Below are 16682 nucleotides of genomic sequence, written 5' to 3' on the forward strand. Positions count from 1 at the left end.
TATTAATATCAGCCAGCCATTTTTGTAGAACATTCCAGATGCTTTAATTTGCCAACACCCTCCCTTCTGACCATGCTCACTTGTTGGGGGCACACACTATCATTCTATAGTCCCTTGCAGCAGAGCACCCAATATTAATTAATTATGCCTTGCATCACCCCCAGGCGAGGTAGCAAATATCCCCGTTTTACAAGTGGAGAAAATGAGATCAAGTTAAAGTTAAAGGGAGCATCACCAACTTCAAAATCACTTTTTGCCTGTAAATGATTATATCTGTTACAAGACCTAAAATTTCAGTATCTGAAACAGTAGAGAAATGTCTATTTTTTCCTAGCTATTCAGTGCATTTAGTAGCACTTTGTACAGTCAGTCTCCCTGCCTCGGCTATATGGTAACACTCAAGTTTTCCCTGGGTCTACCACGGGGTAGGCAACCTCTGGCATGCGTGCCGCAGGAGGCACGCAAGCTGATTTTCAGCGGCACTCACACTGCCCGGATCCTGGCCACTGGTCCAGGGGGCTCTGCATTTTAATTTAATTTTCAATGAAGCTTCTTAAACATTTTAAAAACCTTATTTACTTTACAAACAACAATAGTTTAGTTATATATTATAGACTTAGAAAAAGAGACCTTCCAAAAACATTAAAATGTATTATTGGCACGCGAAACTTTAAATTAGACTGAATAAATGAAGACTCGGCACACCACTTCTGAAAGGTTGCCGACCCCTGGTCTATCATATAGCCACATGGGAAAAGACTCTTTAAAATGGGATTGTAAAACTATAAAAGCAAACCTGCTTTAAAAACCAGGCCTATCTAAAACTTTACTTTTAAAAATAAATTGTCTAGATTTTAAGATGATTGTGTCATTTTAAGTGACTCGGCCAAGCTCAAACATCAAGTGGCAGAGCTGGGAATAGAAACCAAATTTCCAGATTCCCAGTTCTTCTCTTTCAGATGATCTCTTTCCACAGAGATACCCAGTGAGAGGAATTTTTCCATGCTAACTGAATTAATCCCAGCCTAGACAGAATGTAAATATAACTCATTCTTTATTAAATTATACCTATAGTTATTATAAAAGACTGCACTGACAAAGGAGACAGATGTGTTGAAGACATGACATACTGGTCATGCAGAAGGAAATTTAAAGGAGTACAAAGGACCACCACACCACTTTAGTCTTTACCATCGGGCTTGAGTGATACAAGGACCTTGTGCAAGACTTTTCTTCTGTGTTGATTTTCAACCAGAATAAGTTTATTGTCATTCACAACCCACCTTCCCCCCCGGCTACCCCTCTCCCCCATCTGTGGACTCGTCATACCAATGTAAAGAGAAATCATAAGTGTGTGCTGGGTTCTCTTGAGCTTTATAATTCATACCAAGTCCTGGAAGACTAGAAATGAAAGAAAAAACCTAATTATACTAAAAGCATCTGCCTCTCTACTTTAACTGGACATAATGTACATTGGAGGGACCAAAATACTCCAGTCTTAACATTCAGTGCCAAGCCACACAAGATATATAATGCCCAGATAGGGAGTATTTACCAAACTGTTTAGAGGGGTTGTCTCACCTGCTATAGTTTCTTTAGTTTCTGAATGTACAGCCATGAGTGCATCACATACACTATCTCCCAGCAAGCCCAGTCCATGCAGCAACACTTTCATGTCCAGATTGTCCAATAAATTCCCATCACTTTCCCCAGGAATGTAAATCTCAATCCCACGGTTCCTCATGGCTCTGGATATTTCCCCATGGAAAGGATCCATTGAAAGGAAAAGCCTAATAAATATGCAGAACAGATTAATAAAATAATTAAGATCTCACTTTAGAACCACTACATTTGCTCTGCAGAGAATGCCACAGCAAATAAAATAACCAATTAAATCATGCTAATAAAGGGTTAAATACTGAGGAAAGAGAGGTAGTACCTCCCTTCCAGAGTTCTCAGAGATGTGTGATCCCTATCTGTATTACACAGTGGCTATGCATGCACTCCACATGCCTGAAACTGGAAGATTCTTGCTAGTAGCATCCATTGGTCAGTACCCGTGCACTTTCTCTTTGTACTCTGAAGTCAAAGACTCAGACTTTAAGGCCAGAAGGGACTATCATGATCATCTAGTTCAGGTGTCTCAAACTCAAATGACCACAAGGGCCACATGAGGACTAGTGCATTGGCCCGAGGGCAGCATCACTGACCTCCCCCCCCCCGCTGCCCCTCACCCCACTCCCACTCCACCCCTTCCATGCGGCCCTGCCCCGTCTCTTCTCCACCTCCTCCCCTGAGCGCGTGGCTCCCCGCTCCTCCCCCCTCCCTCCTGTAAAGTGCTAAGCCCCACCAACAGCTGTTTGGTGGCGGGAAGCACCTGGAGGTAGGCAGAAAAAAAAAAAAAGAGTAATATAGTAGTATAGTATTAAAATATAATATGCTGTTAAAAGTCAATTTATTAACTTCTTTAACTGTAATGTGAAAAGTCAGTGCTAATTTTGACAGTCATTTCATTTTTGGGTAGCTGGCAGCGTTTTGCATCAACCAGAGCATCAAGGATAGATGCTCTAAGGATAGAGCAAGAAGCAATGGGCTTAAACTGCAGCAAGGGAGGTTTAGGTTGGATATTAGGAAAAAGTTCCTAACGGTCAGGGTGGTTAAACATTGGAATAAACTGCCTAGGGAAGTTGTGGAATCTCCATTTCTGGAGATATTTAAGAGTAGGTTAGATAAATGTCTAACAGGGATGGTCTAGACAGTATTTGGTCCTGCCATGAGGGCAGGGGACTGGACTCGATGACCTCTCGAAGTCCCTTCCGGTCCTAGAGTCTATGAATCAATGAATCAATATTAGGTTTGATATCCTGAGACGAAACCAATCTCAGTGTTGCTTTCAAATGTTCATCAGTAAGCCTTGACCTTAACACAGATTTGTTAATCTTCATGGAAGAGAAAAACTGTTCACATATATATGTACTTCCAAACATTGCTATTATCCTTGCGGAAGCAAAGAACAACATGGGAAGTCTTTCTTGTGAAAGAAACCTGTAGAATTCTGGAATTCCAACATCTGTATACTTCTGCTTCAAAATGGTGTCACACTGAAGCTCCACTAACTCCATCTGCATTTCCTCTGCAACACAGTCAATTTCAACAGCAAATGGTGTGGAAAAAAGTTGAAAATGTGGTTCAAGTGTCTTGAAATCTTTAAACCGCACATCAAACTGTTTGTGTAAGTTAGAAATGATCTCTGCATATTCTTTCAAGAATTTGGGTTCAACTTTTCCTAAGGAATTCAGAACCAAATTGCCAGCAGTCAGCTGTTTCCTCCACAAAGTAAGCTTGACTTTGAATTACTTAATACTGTCATACATCTGTGTTATCACCTGTTTTCTACCCTGAAGTTTCAAGTTCAGTGCATTCAGGTGATCAGTTACATCTGTTAGAAAAGGAAGGTTGTAGATAAAAGTGGAATCAACAAGCTGTGGAACCTTCTTGTTTTTCATTTTCATGAAGAAATCAATCTCTCTCAGTGCAAAAAAACGCTTCAAAACATTTCCACGACTCAGCCATCTAACTTGAGTGTGATACAGAAGTTCCCCATATTCACTGTCCATACTTGCTAGAAAAGAAGTGAACTGTCTGTGATTCAGCCCTCGTGCACGTATAAAATTAACAGCGGGGAGCTTAGCTGCCATATAAAATAACTCGGGGGAGGGGCGGGGGGGAAGAGGAGTTTGGCGGCGACAGGAAGTAACTGGGGGTGGGAGGGCGGGGCATGCAGGAAGCTTGGCGGGCTGCAGGAAAGAGCTCCGCGGGCTGCATCCGCATGTTTGAGACCCCTAGTCTAATTTGACCTCCTGCACGTTGCAGGCCACAGAACCTCACCCACCCTCACAGCACGCCTGTAATAGACCCATAATCTTTGGCTGTTTTACTGAAGTCCTCAAATCATTATTTAAAGATTGAGGGTATAAGAGGCAGTGCACAGACCACCCACCTCCTTCTCTACTACAATCCAAAGCATAGGGGAAGGAGGGCTGGTAGTAGAATACAGACAGGGATGTCTCATCTCAAGAAACTCTGGTTATGGAAGGTAGGTAACCTCTCTTTCTTCTTCGAGTGCTGGTCCTATGGGTATTTCATTGTGGATGACTGTCAAAACGGGACTCGTGAAGGAGGAGAGTAAAGGATGCATCAGTTGAGGAGGCATGCACCAGGGCATAGTGTCTTGTGAAGGTATGAATGGAACTCCATGTGGCTGCTTGGCATATGTAAACAAGAGGTACTCCTCGAAGTGAAGCTGACGGAGTGGGACAACACATGGTGTGGTGGAGGAATCTCAGACAACTAACAACAGAGAAAGACACAACCCAAAATCCACTTAGTCTTTGCGATGAGCTTGCCCTCTTAGGCATTCTGCAAAGGCAACCAGAGTCTGAGCAAATTCCTAAAAGATTTTTTTTTCCTCTTTGAAGATGGAATGGAGTCTCCATTCCTCCTTGGTAGTGTGAGGCTTAGGAAAATATACATAAGGTTATGGACTGATTTGCGTGCAAATTGGGGACAAATTTAGGGTGGAGTCATGAGGAAACCGTATATTTATGGAATATGGTGTTATGTTTCCTCATGACTCCACCCTAGTCCCAGATACTAGAGACACAAGTGGGGTGAGGTAGTATCTTTTATTGGACCAGCTGCCTTCAAGCTCTGTGTGGTTTGAAATTTTCTCTCTCTCTCACCAATAGAAGCTGGTCCAAAAAAAAGATAATACCTATTGGTGCCAAAGTGGACTTTTCTACAATTACGCAGCTTTCTAATGCTGGTAGGAACGTAAGCAAGGATGAAGTCAATGACATTACCTCCTGATGAGATTTCCCTGTCAGGAAGAAGGGGAAGCAGTGGGGTGGAGAGGAAAACCCCAAAGGGGAAAAACAGACTCCCCAGATCTTAACTATACTAAACCTATCTAATAAGATATGCTTTTGAACTATTTATAAGTAAAGTTGAAGGAAGAGTTCTGAGTGTTCCATCTCACGCCATGCAGCGGTAAGAAGGAATTGGAGAAGTGGCCAGTCTGTACTGTCCCTGATAGCCTTGGTTCAGAACACGAGGAGAAACAGTACTTAGGTGTGGACCAAACAGACATTACTAACACGAATCTTCTGGTCTCAGGCGCATGCATATCCACAGTGGACCAGCACTCAAAGAACTTACTTGGGCAGATTCCCATTGAACTCAGTCTGAGTTCAGTTTATGTAAGTTCATCTTAGCATTAGGACACAAATTTATGTTAACTTCCCTTTAAAGTTATTTGGATCAATTATATAAAGCACGCTCTGCCTCTATTCTGCCTCTCTATTTGGACAAAAAGAGGTGTTAAACCCATTCAGCAAAGACCCAAAAACACAGGCAAATCCTCCTGTGGTCATATGTAATTTAGATTTACTAAATTAACTCAAGTTCTACCCTTTTAAAATGGTAGCATATGACTAAAGGTTTCCCACCTCCCACCCCCTAACCAGACATTTTTGCTGCAGAAGGCTATTTAGATGACTTTGGAGGACAGTAGAAAACGATCCAATTGTAACAATGTGGGGTTGCTATGTGCCTTTAGAGCATTTAAATTGCCACCACCAGTGTAATTTGTGTCTGAATCAAATCCCAACAAAAATATAAAGTAACTTCACAGAAGTACAGAAATGGAGCACCTGAAATTCGGATGAGGGGCAACAGTAGGGGTGGTGCCATCTATCACACCTCTCTCACTCATGGTAAGGACTCCCCCAGGTTCGAGTAGAGCATTCAAGCGGTCCAGCACTGATGGACTACATTCAAAAGAAAGTTTATATGAGTTTCAAGTCATCTTTCATCATCAATCCCACAGTTAATCAAAATACTATACTCCAAAAATGAAGAGCTGAAGTGATAATCAAAGCAGTTGGAAAAGGACACAGTATCTAGTTACTAAAAGTTATCAGACAAACATTTTCTAAAGCTGAAAAAGTTAATGAAAGACTGAAGGGCCAAGTGAACTAGGGAGGTAGACAGAGGTTTAGTGATTGAAGAAATGAAATTACTGTATGCTCTTACTTGCAGAAGTTTACATTGTCCATTAAAAGCCAGTCCCCAGACTGTAACGCCTGAATCAACATTCCATCAACCCATTCAAAAGTGCCATGACTGTTACCATCCACAGACTGAACAAGCTGCAGCCTGAAATGTCGAAATTCTTCCATCAGTCTCGAAAACTCTGAAACAGAACACATCTTGTAATCACTGCTTCTATTACTGGCAGAGACAGCCTTCATTTCCAGTGGAGTGACAAGCTAGTAGTTTACTGAGTAAACTAAACGAGCCACTGCTGGAGTTCACATTTCCTCCACATTAGAGGACTATGCAATTTAGGCCCTTATGCAACTGGTTCCATGTGCCCAAGATCTACATGGATACAGGGTCTTGCCAGGGTGGATACAGTTGCAAGATTTGGAACTTTGAGTCTACTACATCTAACACAGGAATTGGGGTTAATAGATACTAATGGTGCATTTTTACTAAACGCTGAAAAAGGCAGTTGACAGGATTTAATTAGAAATGCATCACCCTCCTGAAATTGATGAAAATGTGTCCACTTTATATTCTAGACATTAACTTTAAGAACAAACAACCTCAAGTTCCCCTCTTCAGAGGGGCAAGACAAGGATGCCAACTACCTCCATAACCACTTTCTTTAACTTTGGAAATTCAGCCATTGGAATTTGAAAAGACAGTGGTAAAAATCTGTGGAGAGGAAGATCATAAAATAATCTTATATGCAACAATATTCTACTATTAAAATCAAAATGCTGATATTTAATACAACTGCTGTCGAACATCTCTCAATTTGGCCTTGTAATTGGTTATCAAGTTGAATTGGGAGAATTTACTATTGTCAGTTTAATCCAGCAGTTTCCTTTCCCTCCATTTGTTTGTTACATGCATATATTTTGCATGCCATGAACTCCGCACAGGAGTCCACGCACACCAAACTCACTGAAGTTCTGGGGTTCTCAATTATAAGCTCTTTGAGGCATGAGGTGTGTCTCATTATGTATTTGTAAAATATCCAGTACAACAAGACCCTGATTTTGGCTGCTGCGCAGTACCATAGTACATTTGTATAATAAAATAAATCTGAAGAAACCACCAATAAATAACCTTTCTAAAAGATGAACTGTGTGTTGCATATGCAGAGTTTCATGGTAGCTTCAGAAATAACCAATGAAAAACCAGGAATCGTTCTCAACATTTCATTAGTTCTATACCTCGCGCCACAGAGGCGTCTGTACCTGGAATATTTAATTTTCAGTGCTTTGATTTCAAATAAGCTCTGTACATACCTGCTTTTGAGTAAGAGTTTATTTTGTTGTTTAGTCGCTGGATAAGTGCAAGTATTCCCTCTAGTTTGTTCACCAGTTCAGTTGTGACATTTCTACTTCCTTCACCCAGAGATTTGGATTTAAAGTTAAGGATGAAACTGCTCCAAGCACGCAACACAACTTCAGCATCATCTGGACAGATTTCAGTCAGAAGGAGACTGTCCCTTATTAGTGTCCTCACAGCACTCTCCACTTTCTCTAGTAGGCACTGCCATGGCCGAATGATATCAACCTGCAACATTAAGCAGTTACTACATCCAGGTAGCCATAGTATATAGATTCTATTCAGTGCTTTAACTCTAATGTCACAACTACTACATACAGTTGGATAAACTACCTCCCACCCCCAAAAATAACATTTACCTGTTCAAATCCACCTAAGAGTTCAGTTGTATCCATAGCACTGTTCATTGCCATAACCTTTAATCGATGACCTGTCAGGTGGGCCAGAAGTTCAACAAGGCTGGTCTTCCCAACAGCTGCAGGACCCACCAATATTACCATCCAGCCCATATGCACACATTTCATTATGGACTCAAGGGACTGCAGGGAATGATGTAAAAGAGACAGACATCTGCACGGGGGAGGAATATAGTTGCCACGAGCGAGAACTGAGTAGCCGATCTAAAAAGAATAATAAAAACACGTAAATATGTTGATGGGGAGGGATGGAGGCAAGGGAAAGAAAAATGGAAGCTCAAGTTTAGGGGGATTAAAAAAATCCCTGTTTTTAATTTATCTTACCTGAACATTATAAGGAGTGATGAGAAACCGTCTGGTTCCCCTATATGGATTAGAATTTTGACCAAAAATGTCCTTGAATATGGAAATGACCTAAAATAGCCAAAAGAAAGGTTAAAAAGATGAATCAGCCTAGATTTCTACAGTGTGGGAATTATGTTTTATTTCCATAGAATTTTCACTGTGAGCTACCCCAAAGCACTTTACCAACTTATTCACGGATTATCCAAAGGGATCATTTCATCCAACAATGAAATGCTGCAACTGTTTAGCAGCACACATCAACAATTCCACAAGTCCTTCAGACTTAGCAAACTATGGCTTCCTATCACAGAACATGGAACACAATTTTATACTACCAGTACCTCTTTTCTTTAACTGACTACAGGCAAAGAAGCCAGTCAGTAAAGCTTTTGAAATAGCATATAGAAAGAGACAATGTGGATCAAGGAAAGGGGAAAGAATGAAACACAAGGGGAAAATGACCAAGCAGCTATTTGGCACAAAAGTTTAGTCTTATGGTTTGATAAATTTTCAGTCTAGGTTGTTTGGTTATTTTTGTTTAAATTGTAATGAGGAAAATGAAAGGAGTATTAGGTGATGCATGAGAGCAGGAGGAGTCTGAGTGGTGTAAAGCTAACCAAAATAAATAGTTTTAGGGGGGGACTTAAAGTGAGTTTGCTTGGCATGCTAAACAAGGGAGACTGTTTCAAGCCTGGGGAGTGGCGTGAAGAAAGGTACTGTCAAGTGGGAGAAGACATAGGGTTCAATAAAGCCAAAGAAGCTTGCAGAATATAGTACAGAAGGGTGGTGGTTGGTGGTGACAAAATGTAAGTAGGGGTGATGCTGTACAACACATTCACATTACAGATAATGGGTTTGAAGAATGCAGAAATGAAACAGAAAGCCAGTGGGGGGAAAAACAACAACCTTGCAACATTAACAAAGTAGATCACACTACTCACCCTCCCTCCCACAGCTATCAACCAATTGCTACTCAATTCCTAGGTCCTTCCACACACCATTACTAATTCTCTTCCCCAGCTCACAACCCTCGGTCCCCATCCACTCATGAAGTCCAGGTCATTCCATAAGAACGTGTAAGGTATTTTTGCAGAAATACTGATATTTAATAGATGACCTGAGAAATGTTTTATATTGTTTTGCACTTGTAAAAGTATTTTGATGCTGTCAGTAGCAGAGAATTAAGGGAGGCAATGCCATACCATGCCATCCTTACTTCTGTCCTGTTGCTTGCAGCAGTGCTGCCTTCAGAGCTGGGTGTCCATATACGTACTTGTATGGTGGGAGTGAGGGGCATAAACAACTACAGACAGAAAGCGGGGGTGGGGGGGGTGATACTTTTGAGAACCACTGTCTTACATGAACAGCTTTAGAAACAATAGGTATTTCTAAAGGAAATTAGGAAAAGGTACACAAAGGATGTCTGAAAATTTTCCTTTGTATGCAACAGTAATTTCTACCTGAAAACTGTCAAATATCATTGCATTTATACAGGCATTACTAGAAACATGTTGTAACAATCAAGCAACAGGGAGCGAGGATGTACAGCTCACCTTCTCTTTGTCTTCTCTGGTTCTCATTCTTTCACCATAGACCAAAAATACATGTTGGCCTGGATCATAGCATCCTGGTGACTGGTCAACAAGTATCAGCTGACACCAGCGGAAAAGATCACGCAGGTTAAATTCCCAGGGTCCCCCTTTCTGTCCCCACTTCTTTTGAGCCATAACCTCTTCATCAATCTGGAAAAAGCAGCAGTTCAAAATCTTTTTACTCCACTCACATATGCAGTCATCTTAAAAATATTTTTAAAAGCCAAGTGGACCTGTGTCATTAGGCTCTGCTCCCCTGATGTAGAGAACATTGCAAATACGAGTTCAGGGTCTGTTGCCACCAGATTCAGCCCACCCAAAATGAAGGTAGTCGTCTATCTCCTAATGCCCTAACATCTTAGTCATTGCATCAACTCACATTTCTTTTGCAATCTGCCAATATCCTTTCAGTGAGATTCCACCACATAATAATTCTACATAAGGCATGTAATTAGGCGTAGAAGGATTATATTTGAATCGGTAATGTCAGCAAACACTGATTTCACTGTACACACACAAACTGACAAAAAAATTTTCCATCAATAATACAAAATTTACAGATAGGCAAAGAAAGAAAAATGCTGCTTGAGAACTTACGAGTTTGATTTAAGGATATTTACTCTGTATATTTTGATATGTGATGTTGACAATTTGTGTTTTAATGGTTATAAAGGTTTAACTTTTTGAATCACAACATTTACTGTCATTTATTAATTATTGTGTAACTAATCAACCTCCCAATAAATTCCCTCAACTGTGAAAATTTGATAAAAATAATTGTTAAAACCTATAATTCTGTGCAACTCTGAAAATTTAAATTGATAAAAATTGAAAAAGTGCTTAAAATAAACAATATTGTCTGTTGAAATTATAAAAAAAATAAACATGGAATTCAGCCAAGCCCACGTATAATATATATTCTTTTATCGCTTCATACTTTTCTTGGCTTTAAAGGTCATCTATTTTATCTTCACACACACACACACACACACTTACAAAAGAAAAGCCACCTCAGATAAAATTCTTTCAGTGGATTTTATCACAATGCCAACTTTAGTAGAACTGAAAGCTTGGAGAGTAGATGTGCTCCTTCCCCCCAATCTCCTGAGATATGGCCAAACAAGGATAATTATCTGTTTTAGAAGCAACTCTATAAGCATGCCAAAACTCTAATCTTTGTTTGTAGACCAGTCCAACCCCAATGACTCACTGGAGGGGATTTTTCTGCAATAAGTCTTTGAAATTAGACTCATTTGAATTAAACATTTACAATGTACTGTGGATTTAGAAAAAATACGTTTGAAAAAGTTTAGGACACTAATGTGCAGAACAACAGGTCTTAAGCCCTAAGCAGACCACTTCTATGTCTTGAGGCACCATAAATTAGAAGTTATTGAATGCCTGTTAAAGTATACTACATTTTGGATGTTGGTTATCTCTGTATCTATTGCTACAAAGGATTTATCCATTATGGTCTTCTCTTTTGACTGCAAGTGATCATCCCCCAAATATACTAAAAATACCCTGCATTCCCCAAAAAAGCCTCTACTGCTCAAAATACTTTTTTTCCTAGATTACAGTCCCTTTCACAGCATCCTATGATAAATAACAGAGTTAAATCTAGAAACAGAAATGTAACTCAGTTTTGTAAAAACATAGCTTTGGTTTTCCCTAATGTTTCTAGAATAGCCCACCCTCAGTGAAAACAATTATTTTTCAAATTCACCTGTCAACACTGTCACCCCAAAACTATTTTCTATACTTCTTTTTAAAACGTCTCTCACATGTTCTGCCTACCTCAGACAACAGATTTCATCAGTACAAATCTGAATAGTAAACATATTTTACCTTGTTATTGAAAGCAACCATTTTAGCAATAATATTTTTGTCGATGGCAGGAAACAAGGTATTCCCAATGAACTCCATATCTGCAGCTGAAAGTGGATCAACATATACCTGCGGGACCAAGAACACATGGAGGAATTTATGTAGTGTGCATGTGGGTTTCATCATGAGAAGGACACAAAAAAGAATCACAGGCATAGCCTGAAATGAATGCATGACCTGCCTGTGTAAATCTATTAAGAAAGGACTTGGGTAGCCCCTTTCTTCCACCTCCTTGTCTGTAGGGATTCTGGCATCCAAAGATCTTTGTCTTCTTATGTTGCACATGAAAACTCATCCCTAATTCTGGGACGTAAATCTCTGCTCGGTGGTCAAAGCAGGCATTTAGTCCTTCTAATACAGACTGGGAAGCCAGATTCAACTATTTGAAAAAAGAAATAAGATAAAATAATGCTGTTCAAAAATGGCCTCCACTTTAGCAGGCTGTAATTTAAACACAAATGTGATTCAACTTTCCTTGCCTGTCCAAAACATGTCCAAACATGGTCATACATGACTACCCACAGCTAACAAATCCCACATTATAGCACTGCACTAGTGGTAAGGTTTTTCTGTTCTTCTACCATGCCCTCACCAAGGTATCTGAGCATCATTGTATTATAAATGTCTATTTTCAAGCATTCATTTTTCCTTTTGAACTATTTTCATGCCACTCCTAAATCCACATATTAAATGTTTTATCAAGTTAATAAAAGTCAGTTGAGATATTTATATTACACAAATGCTTAAAAATCATGTTTTGCACAACAGAGGAAATTAGGGTGGTTTGTGTTTTTTTTTAAATTCACAAATAGCTAAAGACACAATTTCTTTTCAAAACTTCATACTTAGTATAACTGTAGTCCAGGTCTCCATAAGGAATGTATACTTTGCTACATACAAAACATTTTTTTAAAGAAATAACTTGCATTCAGAGTTTAAGGGTAACATTTGCAAGAGTGCTTAAGCGACTTAAGAGCCTAAATCCATTTTCAAAAGTGACTGCAGACTTTTAGGAGCTTAACTCTCATTGAAAGTCAGTGGAATTAGGAGCCTGAGTCTCATTTTCAAAGATGATCTAGGGTACTTCCAAGCATGTCATTTAGCTGGTTGGGAAATTTTACCCTAAACACCCATAAATCACCACTTCTCTTTTCCTAAACATTCCCATTTTATTGGTGTGCCTGACTTCCATTCACCTCATCTAATACAATCCAGTGTCCACCCTTTAATGCTGCAAGCAGGGGTCCATCACGCCAGGCAAATTCTCCACCCTTTCCACCTTCCACAGGCAAGTCTGTCCCAAATAAATCTGTCACATCCTTGGGGAAGTAGAGGAAGAAAGCAAAGATTTACAAACTACATAACAAGTTACCAGATCACAAGCTTACTTAGCTGTTCAAAAATAAGCAAAAATCAAAGATCTATGTATGCATTTAAAATCGATGAGAGTTAAAAGAAGATATTCTACATTTTCCATATTGGGACTTCAGTCACCAAATACAGTATGCAAAACAATACAAGAACATGAATGTCAGTCTCTAACAAAGGCTATGACTACCCTAGAGAGCTTAGAGCAGCACAGCTGCACCGATGCAGCTGCACTGCTGTAAGATCTCTGTGTAGCCACTCTAAGTCAATGGGAGAGAGATCTCCCATCAACTTAATTAATCCACCCCCAACAAGTGGCGGTAGCTATGTTGGCGGGAGAAGCTCTCCCACCAACATAGCACTGTCCACACCGGCCTTTAAATTATGTTGCTCGGGGGGTGGGGGTGGCGTGGCTAATTCATACCCCTGAGCAATATAATTTATATTGACTTAAGCTGTTGTGTAGCCATAGTCCAAGTCTTTCGAACAAGTTTGAAGCAATCAAGCTATATGCAGTTTACGTGACGATCTGCACATTGTAATCAGCACAACACACAGCTTCTGGAAATAGCAGCAGCTGTGTGCTCTTTCATGACACTCCACTCCTCATTAGTTTAATCTCAAGACTGATGAGGGAAGTCGGACACTTATGACTCAACATCTGAGTTTACAAGTGTAATCACTCATGCTTCATAAAATAAGAAACCAATATAATATTTTACATATGTATCTACACATACTTTAAAAAAAAAAAAATTACCAGGGTAACATTTTACCCTACCGTTTGCTCAGACAGGTTGATTCGAACAAGGCAATTTCCTGAAGCCTTTGCCAATGCTGCTACTAGACTGGTCTTGCCCACGCCTGGAGACCCCTCCAAGAGAATGGGTTTGTTAAGCTGTAAGGCTCTTAACAGCCTTTGTGCATTCATTGCTGTAGTTCCTGCATTTAAAGCATAATCTGAAACATTGTTCCTCTGAAAAACAGGGCCTAAGATGAAGAGAAAGCAAAACAAAAATTAAACCACAGACTAAATATTACAGACATTTAGAATATTTTAGATCACATTTTCTAAAGACCTATTAACTTGCCTACAGCTTTTTCACCCTACTACAGCGTGTGATGGAAGATAGACCAGTAACTAAATTATGTATCAAACATTTATCCTCACAAATCCGGCAGACATATTTAGTGTTTGAGATTCGGTTCAACCTCAGCACAGTCTCCATTTGTTCATGCATAGTTTTGCGCATACACACAAACACCTGCACATGCACTTTGCAATGCGTTTTGGACATGGAATTTTAAAACCTGTAGGTGTTCATGAACCAAACTGGAGGCTGGGGTCTGAAAATCAAGTCTATAAAATGCTCTGTTTAGCTTGTAACTGGCTGCAAGTGTAAAATTAGAGGCAGCTTTTTAAAAATTTGGCCCCATATGTTATGGGAAAGTTTATAAATCTGTTCACACATTGCCAGTTTTGTGAGCCAAAGTTAAGTGCCCTCTCATGCAAGCATTTTCGTTACTCTGGTTATAGAGCACAACCTGAAGAAAGCATTGATCTTCTTGCCCATCAGACACCTCCACCTTTAGAGCTCACTGTAATTTCAATAGTAAAACACCATTTCTCACGTATGCAAGGTGTTAGTCACTATCCTTCTTTAAAGATTTTTATATTTTATATAGAAAGAGGTATTCTCCCCTTTTGGGTGCCAGTTATCCTGTCAGAAAGATAGACGTATTTTTAAGTGCCTGTCAGCTAAGTTCTCTCTAAGCTGCATGGCTACGCAGCAGCCTATCAAGGGCCGCACAGGAGCTCAGGGCTGCAGTGGGGTGAGGTGCCTCCCCCGCGGCCCTTAATCACCTAAATACTTTAGTATATAGGTAAACTGAAAGCTTATAGTATAGTTTCTTTACACATCATAATAGCTGACGCAGCTAGGGAGGGGTGAGGAGAGACGCTCTCCCCCAGCCTTGAAGCTGCCATGGCCAGGGAGAGGCAGCTCTCCCCCAATCCCGGAGCTGCCGCAGCTGGGGAAAGATGCACTCCAGGGCCGGGGAGAAAATCTCTCCCCCAGTCCAGGTGGTGCTGCAGCCAGGGAGAGGTGCCTCTCTCCCGGCCCCAGCCCAGGTGCTGCTGCGGGGAGAGGGCTGGGGGGGAGGGGGGGTCCCTCTCCCCGCCATGGCCAGGGGGCAGCCTGCACCTCAAGCCCCTCATCTCTGGCCCCACCCCAGAGCCTGCACCCCCAGCTGAAGCCCTCACCTCCCCGCACCTCAACCCTCTGCCCCAGCCCTGTACCCCCTCCTGCACCCTGATCCCCTTCGCCCCACCCCGGAGCCCCCTCCCACACGCCGAACCTCTGGCCCCACCCCCACCACACATCACCTCCATATTGGTGCACATAACGAAATTAATTCCGCACATGCATGGGAAAAAATAGAGGGAACAATGCCTGTCACGGTATTTTTGAATGTTCCAAGTTAGGCACTGGTTATACAACAGAGACATGCTCTAAACCAGGGGTGCTCAATCTATGGCCCACCAGGGCATTTCATAAGGCCTGTAGCCTGCTTCAACACAACATACCAACAGCTGATTCATTAGTATTTTGTCATCATGATGACATCATTTTAGTTTGCACAAGTGTGCAAATAGACAATACTGTACAATTGAGAAACAACCTATCTAAATACATATGAAACAAGCTGAACTTAAAATATAAATCAATACAGATGACTTTAAACTTATTCAAATATGTAGAATCTGTTTAGCCCACACAGGTTTAGGGTTAGGTTTATGTGGCCTTCCTGCGTAATAAGACTGGGTACCACTGCTCTGAACTGTGCAATGTTATAAAATAAAAGTTAGCCAAATGAATTAAGAGTCAGCACTCTTACTCCCACCACTTTTTTCCATCCCAGCACATTTCTCCTTACTTATAAACTCCTGAAAACATTCCATCCTTCCAAAAGAGTGTGCATTATATGACAAACTTCCTATTTAGAACTCTTCCATTTCTTTTTATATTATATTAGATCTCTCCATTTGTCTACACATTTATTTTTGTTTAAATGAAATTGACATGCCTGCTGCCTAAAAGAGAGACTTTACATCAGTAAAATCACAATCAAAATATATTATCCTGCCAATAACTGGCTCCACCAAAAGGACAATCTATAAATTTGCAACCCTCATGATGCCGCACTAAAGAGCACACATGCCAAGGTAACACCTCCAGCCACTTCTCTTCCCAGTCATTCAAATTTAACTCAGACACAGCTTTCCCCAAAGAGCTGGCAGCAACTTCTAGTCAAATGGCGCTGAGTAAAACACCTTTCCTTATTCCCCTGGTCTGCAAATCTAGTTACAGAAACACCACCTTTAATCAGTTATGAAAGTATGAAGGGAGAAGGAGCTCTTACATAGCCAGGACCCAGCCCATATACAGAGCTTCAGAAAAGCCAACAGTTTCCTGTTCATCTGGACATAGATAAGCCCCTGCAGCATAAAGAGTACAGGAGCAGCATGCTCAGCATAGCTAAACAGGTAGGCTACTGTGTCCTGCACTACCCAAATATTTCTGGTGGTCTTTAGAGGTGCATTAGAGTCACCCAATCTAGAAAGTGACATGGATTGCATGAGGGAACACAG

At 40.7% G+C, this 16682-nt stretch overlaps 1 protein-coding gene across 3 annotated transcripts in view; it reads right to left on the bottom strand.

Annotated features, from left to right (window-relative positions):
• MDN1 (midasin AAA ATPase 1) overlaps window positions 1-16682 on the bottom strand; it is a 175711-nt gene that overhangs the window by 78099 nt on the left and 80930 nt on the right. For 2 of the 3 annotated variants that reach the window (XM_065590184.1, XM_065590183.1), the window contains exons 36-46: window positions 13812-14020; window positions 12859-12981; window positions 11844-12041; window positions 11624-11731; window positions 9737-9925; window positions 8163-8252; window positions 7782-8042; window positions 7380-7650; window positions 6094-6253; window positions 5712-5828; window positions 1582-1790 (exon numbers count right to left, since the gene is read on the bottom strand). In XM_065590184.1, the coding sequence (XP_065446256.1) occupies window positions 1582-1790; window positions 5712-5828; window positions 6094-6253; window positions 7380-7650; window positions 7782-8042; window positions 8163-8252; window positions 9737-9925; window positions 11624-11731; window positions 11844-12041; window positions 12859-12981; window positions 13812-14020 (1935 nt within the window). The remainder of the gene's footprint in view (window positions 1-1581; window positions 1791-5711; window positions 5829-6093; window positions 6254-7379; window positions 7651-7781; window positions 8043-8162; window positions 8253-9736; window positions 9926-11623; window positions 11732-11843; window positions 12042-12858; window positions 12982-13811; window positions 14021-16682) is intronic. The other variant, XM_065590185.1, reaches the window with a different exon arrangement.

The sequence above is a fragment of the Chrysemys picta genome, chromosome 3 (assembly GCF_011386835.1).
Source record: "Chrysemys picta bellii isolate R12L10 chromosome 3, ASM1138683v2, whole genome shotgun sequence".
Classification (NCBI taxonomy): Eukaryota; Metazoa; Chordata; order Testudines; family Emydidae; genus Chrysemys; species Chrysemys picta.